This window comes from Triplophysa rosa, linkage group LG22 (genome assembly GCF_024868665.1).
Source record: "Triplophysa rosa linkage group LG22, Trosa_1v2, whole genome shotgun sequence".
Classification (NCBI taxonomy): domain Eukaryota; kingdom Metazoa; phylum Chordata; class Actinopteri; order Cypriniformes; family Nemacheilidae; genus Triplophysa; species Triplophysa rosa.
The window spans coordinates 212,576-222,149 of NC_079911.1; the positions used below are offsets into that span (position 1 = coordinate 212,576).

Genomic DNA, 9,574 nt, shown 5'->3' on the forward strand with positions numbered 1-9,574 from the left:
CTACCGCCTTGTCCGCGCTCCGTACCCTCTTACGACCTAGGCGGCGGGCCTCAAGAGGCCCCCCCTTCGAGCCCCTCGGAGCTGCCACTCTTTCTCACCTCACGATAAAGACGGCTCTCCTGATGGCACTCACCTCCAAGAGGGTAGGGGACCTACAAGCACCCTCCGTGTCCACAGATTGCCTAGAACTCGGGCCCGGTGATTCTCACATTATCCTGAGATTGGCCCGGCTACGTGCCCAAAGTTCCCACCACTCCCCCTAGAGACCAGGTGGTGAACCTGCAGGCACTCCCCACCGGGGAGGAAGACCCAACCCCATCCGTGTTGTGTCCAGTACGCGCACTGCGCCTCTACTTGGACCGCACGCAGAGCTTCAGAAGCTCTGAGCAGCTCTTTGTCTGTTTTGGAGATCAGCAGAAGGGGAGGGCTGTCTCCAAACAGAGGCTGGCGCACTGGATCGTGGATGCTGTCGCTGTGGCATACCGATCTCAAGATCGCCCCTGCCCGTTAGGAGTGAGGCACACTCCTCATGGGCACTGGCTCAGGGCGCCTCTCTGACAGGCATCTGCAGAGCTGGGGGATGGGCTATGCCGAACACCTTCGCGAGGTTCTAATACCTACGCGTGGAACCGGTGTCAGCTTGTGTCCTGCAGGGCAACATGTAGGACCGGCAGCCGGTAGGGCGTACGCCTGCGAAAGCCCTTTCCCCTTCCTCTAGGGCAGTGGTCACCAACCCTGCTCCTGGAGATCGACCGTCCTGCAGACTGCAGCTCCAACCCTGCTTCTGCACACCTGTCTGTAATTATCAAGCAAACCTGAACACCTTGATTAGATAGTTCAGGTGTGTTTGATTGGGGTTGGAGCTGAAATCTTCAGGACGGTCCATCTCCAGGAGCAGGGTTGGTGACCACTGCTCTAGGGGAATCAGCGGCTATATTACGCCTCCCTTCTTTCCCCACTGGGTAAAGAACAGGCATTCCATCCATCACTAAGCACCTTCCTGGGGGCAGGCTGGGCAGAGCAGCCCTGCCCCCTTAGGCCGGGGAATAGTTGAGTTATCTACCACATAGCTCTAACCGGACCTAGTGCTCCAGACGTGGTAACCCCTTCAGTTAACTCCTTCAGTCCGCACATTTTCCCATGAGTTCTCCCCTGATGGTGAGACCATGTGGTGTCTCCACTAATTCCTCCCTATGGTAGGTAGTGGTCTCTGTAGCGTTTTTCCCCCAGGGGGGAATAATGCTTACCCAGTGGCCCTTACGGTGCGGGGCGGCTTCTCGCTGTTAGAGAATCAAGACCTCCGCCCATGACGACCGGTGGCAGGGGCTTCCCACCTTTTCTTCAAAAGCTCTCGGACCCCCTACCTCTCCACTGGACGGTTACAATTTCGCGCTAGCGCTCACGTCTGACTCTCCCAGGCCAGTCAGCGTTGCTCCGCTAGAGATTGTGATGTGGCACAGCGCTGTGGTGTTTTCCATAGGAACCCCATCTGTCGGCTCGACTCAACGTCGAGAGACCGACAGAAAGGGAACGTCTTGGTTACGGATGTAACCTCAGTTCCCTGATGGAGGGAATGAGACGTTGTGTCCTTCTTGCCACAACGCTGGCCGCCCGCCGCAGCGGTCGAGGGATGCTCAGGCTCCTCAGACCAATGCTCAGGCTCCTCAGCACGTCATCTCCCTTTTATATCCGGATATCCGGGGGCGGAGTCCGGCATGCAAATTTCATTTCATCCTTTTCTAAACTAGTCAGAAGTTGATAGGTTCTCAAGAGCAAACCCCATCTGTCGGCTCGACACAACGTCTCGTTCCCTTCATCAAGGAACTGAGGTTACATCCGTAACCAAAACGTTTTCTGAACGCAGGGATCTTGATGGGGTGTAGGAGGGTGTGAAAGAATGCCGGTGCATATCCAGTGATAGTCCTGTAGGCAAGCATTAGTGATTTGTTTCTTTTTGTCAACATGTAAATGTCTAAAGTTGCATAATGTCATACAACACAGCCGTTTTTCAGTATGTGTTCTTGTCGGTATTTGTGTTCTTGTGGACTCGTCAAAGGTCATCAGTTGTACTGTTCCATTTCAAAGTTCACATCTTGACAAGAACGGCTAGAATCCCCAGATGTGTCCTTGCTCCGCCCCTTTTATCGAGGATGCATCAGGAGGTGACTTGTGTGGACTTATGACGCTATATTTCCTGACATGCATTGCGCAGCAACGGCAGTGGAGCAGTAAAACGGCACAATCCTAACAATATTACTGTTATTTTGTCACAAAATGTAGTTTTAAGAGTTGTTTAAGCGAGAAAGTATGTGTTTAAAGTTCAAATCTGCAGTTGGTTAATAAAGATAGCGTCTTTTTAAAAATTTGCTGGGAGGATTTCAGAGATGTGATCTCCAGGCAATCTGCGGGCGCTCAGCGCTCATGTACCTACCTTGGCAAGTGCTTCTGAATCTCAAGGCTGGCTCTGATGTCTCTGTAGCCTTTAAACATGAAATTGAATTCATTTTGGGTATATTTAACAGGCAGTCTTTGGTCTTATAAATCTATTATTTGTTCCTGGGCAAATCATTTTGACTGATGGCAAAGTTAAGTCATATTATTTCATTTTTAGCGACTATTAAAATAAAAATTATGAATGAACTAGGATTGCTTGTATTTGAGTGACACATCAAGTCCTCTGATGTCCCATTTGTAATATAACCGGACTGCATCCTCTTGTCCTCGTGAGTTCAAACTCCCGAGTCTGAACTTGCCAAGGACACAAGTCCGTTCTTTGTGTTCTTGGAACTGAGAAACGGCCCATGACTCCATATTGAGGTGTTTAGTGTGACAGTGTGTGTGTGTTTGTGTGCTGCAGGTGTTTACTGTGACAGTGTGTGTGTTTGTGTGATGCAGGTGTTCACTGTGACATTGTGTGTGTTTGTGTGATGCAGGTGTTCACTGTGACAGTGTGTGTGCTGAGGGCCGCTGGGGGCCCAGCTGCTCTCTCTCCTGTAACTGTAAGAACGGGGCTTCTTGTTCACCTGATGAGGGCACTTGTGAGTGTGCATCTGGATTCAGAGGAGCCACCTGTCAGCGCAGTGAGTTCATCACACACACGTGTGTTTTTGTGTGTTTATGTGTGTTCACATCTCTGTCATGTCATTTCAGTCTGTTCTCCGGGTTACTTTGGTCATCGCTGTGGTCAGGCATGTCCGCAGTGTGCCCATAGCAATGGCCCGTGTCATCATGTGACCGGACAGTGTGACTGTCTGCCTGGTTTTAAAGGCTCTCTCTGTAATGAAGGTAAGACAGATCTGTGTCACGTGTGTGTGTCACTCTTAATAACTCAACTGCATGACTGATCTGATGTCAGTGTTTGTGTATTCATTGATCTAATCATGTATGTGTTTGATGTCAGTGTGTCCCAGCGGCAGGTTTGGTAAGAACTGCGCGTGGAGCTGCAGGTGCACTAATAACGGCACGTGTAACCCCATCGATGGCTCGTGTCAGTGTTACCCTGGCTGGATCGGCAGCGACTGCTCACAGCGTGAGTTCCCTTCACACCTACACTGACCTGCTCCAATTGATCCCGACGCTCCACTGACCCGCTCCTGTTTATCCCGACGCTCCACTGACCCGCTCCTGTTTATCCCAACGCTCCACTGATCCGCTCCTGTTGATCCCGATGCTCCACTAACCCGCTCATGTAGAGCCCGACACTCCACTGACCCGCTCCTGTAGAGCCCGTCGCTCCACTGACCCGCCCCTGTAGAGCCCCATTCACCACTGTCCCACACCCGTAGGGCCATATGCTCTGCTATCTCTCTCATGTAGAGCTTGACGCCCCACTAACCTGCTCCCCTGTAGACCCTGATGTTCCGCTGTTCCTCTTCTGTAGAGCATGATGCCCCACTGACTGACATTCATTGGACCATTATGCAACTCCCGCAGAGCCCAATGCCCCGCAGCCCCATTTCTGTAGAGCCCGACACCCGCTCCCCCGTACATCCCGACAGCCCGCTTTCCCTCTCCCATAGAGCCTAATGGCCCGTTACCCTGCTTCCATAGTGCCTATCGGCACTCTATCCCACTCCTGTAGAACTCAACAACCCCACTGTCCTGCTTCCGTAGAGCCTGATGCCCTGTTATTCCATTCCTGTTCACCCAGTAGCCCCACAGCCCCATTCCTGTAGAGCCTGACGCCCCGCTGTCCTGCTCTCATAGAACCCACTGCCCCATCATCCTGCTCCCCTGTAGAACTCGACATCCCACTATGCCGCTACCCCCGTAGAGCTTGATGCCCCACACCCTCATTCCCTTAGAGGCCCATTTTGTTGTAAATGTTAAATGTGATATACATGAATGTTAATGGAAGCTACAGTATCTCTTCAAACAACAACATAACACATACTGACCACTAAGGTGAATATCTGAAAACACAGACATGAAAGGGTTAAATATGTTTCTGTTTGTGCAGCGTGTCCACCGGGTCAGTGGGGTCCAAACTGCATCCACACGTGTAACTGTCATAACGGAGCGTTCTGTAGTGCGTATGACGGCGAGTGTAAGTGTACGGCTGGCTGGACGGGTCTTTACTGCACACAACGTAAGTATACTGTAACACGCACACACATGTTGACGTCACATTTCTGACATTCTGATCAGCCCGACACAGCTGCGTGAGCTCAAGCAATGATGTGAGAAAAGAGAAAACAAACAGGCCCGTCTCGCTGTGTGATAAGGTGTGATGTATTTCAGTGTATGATGTGTTGTGTGTGCAGGTTGTCCATTGGGTTTTTACGGTAGAGATTGCTCTCAGGTGTGTAGGTGTGAGAACGGAGCAGATTGTGATCATATCTCCGGTCAGTGTACGTGTCGTACCGGTTTCATGGGACGTCACTGTGAACAGAGTAAGTGTTGATCTTATGTTGTTTAACACTGTTTGTCGTGTGTTAAATGTGTTATTCTACACACAGAATGTCCTGCTGGTACGTATGGATACGGCTGTCGACAGGTGTGTGATTGTCTGAATAGCTCCACCTGTGATCACATGACCGGCACCTGTTACTGTAACCCCGGCTGGAAAGGGCCACGCTGTGACCTGGGTAACACCAGCTGTTCTTACATTCAGTCTCATTTATTTAAGAAAAATGTGACATGACTAAGATTTTGAGGCGTTGTTTTTCTGTCAGTGGGTGTGATCATCGTGGGAAATCCCAACAGTCTGACGAGTACGGCGGTGCCGGTGGGCTCGTATCAGATCGGAGCTATCACAGGAATCATCGTGCTGGTTCTTCTGGTGCTCACGCTCCTCACACTCTTTGTCATTTACCGCAGAAAACAGAAGGGTAAAGAGTCCTCCGTGCCTGCCGTCACATACACGCCAACCACGAGAGCCAACACAGATTACACCATCACAGGTCAGTGTCACCATCTGAACATGTCTGTGTCATTGTTAAAACTGGTACAGGTGTGTGTAATGCTGTGTGTGCGTGTGTTTGGTGTTTTCAGAGTCGCAGATGAATGACGTCTCTCCCAACAGCAACCATTTCTCTAATCCCAGTTACGACACACTGACTCAATGCAGCAGTCCACCTCATGTCAATAATGTGCTGTACGGAAAGGTCAGAGAACACAGAAAAACACAAGATATGATTTATAAACATCAAGCTGATGCTGTATTCTCTTTAGTTGTGAATGTGTTTGTATTTACTGATGCTGCTGTTCGGATGTTGTGGAGTATTATAAGTCATTCATATCAAATTGATCAACATATTATTAAAGTACACCTGAACCGGAAGTTGCGATTGTTTTTTGATGCATTTCCGAATGAAATGGAATATACTGGCCGTGGCTTGTTTTTTTACTGCGATTTGATCGGATGTACACAAACAGCCATTGCATTTTGAAATGGAACTGGCAGCAGACTTAAACTGCGTTCAGATTACAAGCGACAAAGCGACATGATCCCATTCATTTCAATGGAGAGCTGGCGACTTCCGGCGACATGAGCAGTCGCAACCATTGGCAACGGGATGGGCGTGTCTAGCAATGTGAAAAAGCTGAGAAATCTTCAACTTCATGCAAATGAAGAGCGATTTTCAGAAGCGACAGCCAATAGGAAGATGGTAGAGCTAAGTGGATGTCGTCACTTAGGCAACCACTAGTAGGAATGCCCACTGGCAACTTGCAAGGACAAAGTCGCTTATAATCTGAATGCAGTATTACAGTTGAAGGGGAGGAGTTAACGGATGCTCCGCCCAAGCCGTCTAACATACCTCATTTAAGATGGATAGTCACTGCAGGACGGAAGTGCATTTTTAGATTTTAACTGAATATTATGAGGACACAAATTTTAAAAACAGAATGACCCACATTGATCAACTATTTACAATAAACGCTGCAATATTTCATGAAAAAATAAGAATTGTCATTTTTAATTTCATTGGGACTTTGAGCAAAATATTACTGTTAATTTGCTTCTCTTCGACACCCGAAGAATAACCAGCAGTTGGTGAACCTGAAGAATCCTGAGATGAGGAAAGTGCCGGGTCACACGGGAACGCTGCCGGCCGACTGGAAACAGAGCGGATGCTTCAATGAACTGGGTGAAAACACAAAACATCATTTCATTGATAAAAAAGAGAAATGTGGACGGTAAACGTCATATCAGTCATAATCTTTCTTCTCCTCATAGGAGCGTATGGGGTTGACAGGCACTACATGGGTAAATCGCTCCGAGGTATCAGATCATTTCACAAGCAGAGAGGTTTTAAACTGACCTGTGATGAATGACATGTGAAAAGCTCTTCTCTCTGTGTTTATGTAGATCTGGTGAAGAATGTGTCGTATCACGGCAGTTCGTGTTCTCTCAGTAGTTCAGAGAATCCGTACGCCACCATTAAAGATCCTCCTGCGCTTCTGACCAAGAGCTCTGAATGTGGATACATGGAGATGAAATCACCCGCTCACAGACATTCGCCGTACACAGAGATACACGCCGGCGCTCCGGCCAACAAAAATGTCTATGAAGTCGGTAAGAGACTCTGACTAACAATTCTCATGAAAATCCTTTCACTTTCACAGTAAAAGTGATCGACAAATGAAAGTGTTTCATGAAATTCATTCTTTACTGGACTTGACTAAACATCTGTGGCCTGTTACACCAGTGCACAGGATTGTGCTGGAAGTGGGATGTATGATGTAGAAGTGTTGCATCATGTTGATGTAGTGCACGTCTGAGATCAGAAGCCTAGTTGAAGATATTCAAGTGTCAATGAAAAGAGTTGACTGGTTTCTGTGGAGAAAACATTGAGATAATGACACGTGTGATAACAGCGATGATCAGAGAGACCGCACAAATCATCACATATGACTTACTCATTGTTAACATTGATCACCACTATGGCAAACTTTTAATCATTCACAGGATATGAATTTTTGATATCAACAATCACGCAGTCACTCGCAGAAATGTGTATTCTTGATATCAGAAATAGAATTTCAACTAGTACAAACCGTAATTCTTGATATCTGTAATTGCATTTTTACTAGTTTAATATCACAATAGACTTCCATTCAAATTCAATTTCAGATATCAATAATACATTTCGTACATGTTAAAAATCTTATTTCAGATATCAGAAATGCAATTCTTACTAGTAAACATCATTTTTGATATCAACAATTCACTTGTAATTTCCTGATATCAAAAGTGATAATTTTTACTAGTAAAATATTACCATAAATTCATATCGGGAGAATGATTAAAAGCTAATTCGGCTTGCCATACACCACAGTTACACATGCACTGCTTGTATTCTGCCAACCGTGCTGCTTTTTTATGATTTCTTAGGCAGTGTTGTTCTGTCATTTTTCTTTTTGTCCATGTGAGTCATTGATTGTTTTGATTAATAAAGGCAGTAGAGCGAAGCTGATAATCATAGTAATGTGAACAATCCTGTTTGATCAAACACACCTGAATCTTCAGGATCACTGGCAGACTGACGCGACACTCCAGGAGAAGATTGATCCAGCTGAGGTCTATACGCCTCATTGATGTTCGTGTTTATCACAGGTCTGGACGTGGAGTTAAGCCCGATGTTAAGCTTACACACACCCGGGTTATTGTGTTAGTAAGAAATGTTAAAGACCCTCTCGTACAGTATCTCTCACGGCTCATGAGGATCACACTGGCTTCATGTGACTGATCCATATGAAGTGCTTTTGTTCCAGCACAGAAACACGTGATAACACATTGTTGTGGTTCTGTGGTGTCGTGTCAGGGATGAGATGAATGTCATTACAGATGATGTGATGCATTTAGATATTTAATATAACACGTTACACACATTTGAATCTGGATTCATCTGCCGTGGGTTAGACGGTTTGTGTGCATTTCAAACATTTAACCTTCAGTGTTCTTCACTTTCCAGAGCCGACCGTCAATAACATCTCAAACAACAACTACAATGGAGCATTCGGTCAAGATCCATATGATCTACCAAAGAACAGTCACATTCCATGTCATTATGACTTGTTACCCACGAGAGACAGCACCGGCCCACCCCAGAACCTCACGGACAACAACCTGTAATCACTTCTGTCATGTGTCCTGAGTGACATAAACATTCTTATAACTCTTCTTTGCATCATTTGTACAATAGCTCAGTCTGACCCAGACATTCAGTGGAGGAGGAAAACATTTGTGTTAACACACGTTAATCATTCCATTCAGTCTGTAACGCAACACAAATAAAACATCTGTTCAAGATACACACATGAAATCTTTCCTTACCAAGTGCCAGCGTTTCCGATCGATTTCGCCAAATCAAATGCACTTCCTAAAGATGGAAAGATGAAAAACTCATCCACGGTGGGGAAAGAATTCATCATTTGTTCTCCGAAAGCATTTCAGATGTACCAAAGGTGAATGTGCTGTTACAAGGCAGCGTTCTTCTTGTATTTATGTTGACAGGCGTTAAGTAGATTGAGATGATTTTTAATGACTGAAACGATCAAATGCTTGAAGTTGTTTTTGTGAGCTGAAGCTGGACTTTTGCAGAGACAGATGGGTTTGTGAGGTCAGTCTAATATGACATACAGTCATGTGTTTTGAGTCTTGAAGTGCTCAACTATCATTCTATGGAAGTGTACATAGTGCCAGTTCATCATTTCTTATTATTTCTAAAAATATAACATTCCTAATCTGTCATTTTTCAAGTATTTTGACATGTAGATTACAGTTCTTTACTCACTGAAACCCAACATACTGTAGTGTGTTTATCCTTTCATTTATTTTGATCTTTTTTTATGATGAATAATACTGATTCAGCAACGTGTGTGTGTGTGTGTGTGTGTATGTGTGTGTGTGTGTGTGTGTGTTTGTATGACTGTCTAAATCAGTATTGTTGGTTTGTTTTGTTTATAATAAATAGTTGCACAACTGTTGTTATTTACCTTCCCAAAGAGCACCGGTTATAACAGTTATTTTTATATCCTTTTCTTCACTTATTTTGAATGTTGTATTTTACTGGTTTCATGCTTTTAACTGAAATGCAGTGTACTGTTTATGAAATTGAGCTTTACAATA

The 9,574-nt window shown here is 45.8% G+C and overlaps 1 protein-coding gene across 2 annotated transcripts in view; it reads left to right on the plus strand.

Annotated features, from left to right (window-relative positions):
• The window catches only part of megf10 (multiple EGF-like-domains 10), a 59,095-nt gene extending 49,521 nt beyond the window's left edge, over positions 1-9,574 (plus strand). For both annotated transcript variants that reach the window (XM_057320494.1, XM_057320496.1), the window contains exons 14-25: positions 2,934-3,080; positions 3,151-3,285; positions 3,401-3,529; positions 4,460-4,588; positions 4,764-4,892; positions 4,959-5,087; positions 5,175-5,402; positions 5,494-5,606; positions 6,482-6,590; positions 6,680-6,724; positions 6,812-7,018; positions 8,418-9,574. In XM_057320494.1, the coding sequence (XP_057176477.1) occupies positions 2,934-3,080; positions 3,151-3,285; positions 3,401-3,529; positions 4,460-4,588; positions 4,764-4,892; positions 4,959-5,087; positions 5,175-5,402; positions 5,494-5,606; positions 6,482-6,590; positions 6,680-6,724; positions 6,812-7,018; positions 8,418-8,578 (1,661 nt within the window). In that variant the 3' untranslated portion in view covers positions 8,579-9,574. The remainder of the gene's footprint in view (positions 1-2,933; positions 3,081-3,150; positions 3,286-3,400; positions 3,530-4,459; positions 4,589-4,763; positions 4,893-4,958; positions 5,088-5,174; positions 5,403-5,493; positions 5,607-6,481; positions 6,591-6,679; positions 6,725-6,811; positions 7,019-8,417) is intronic.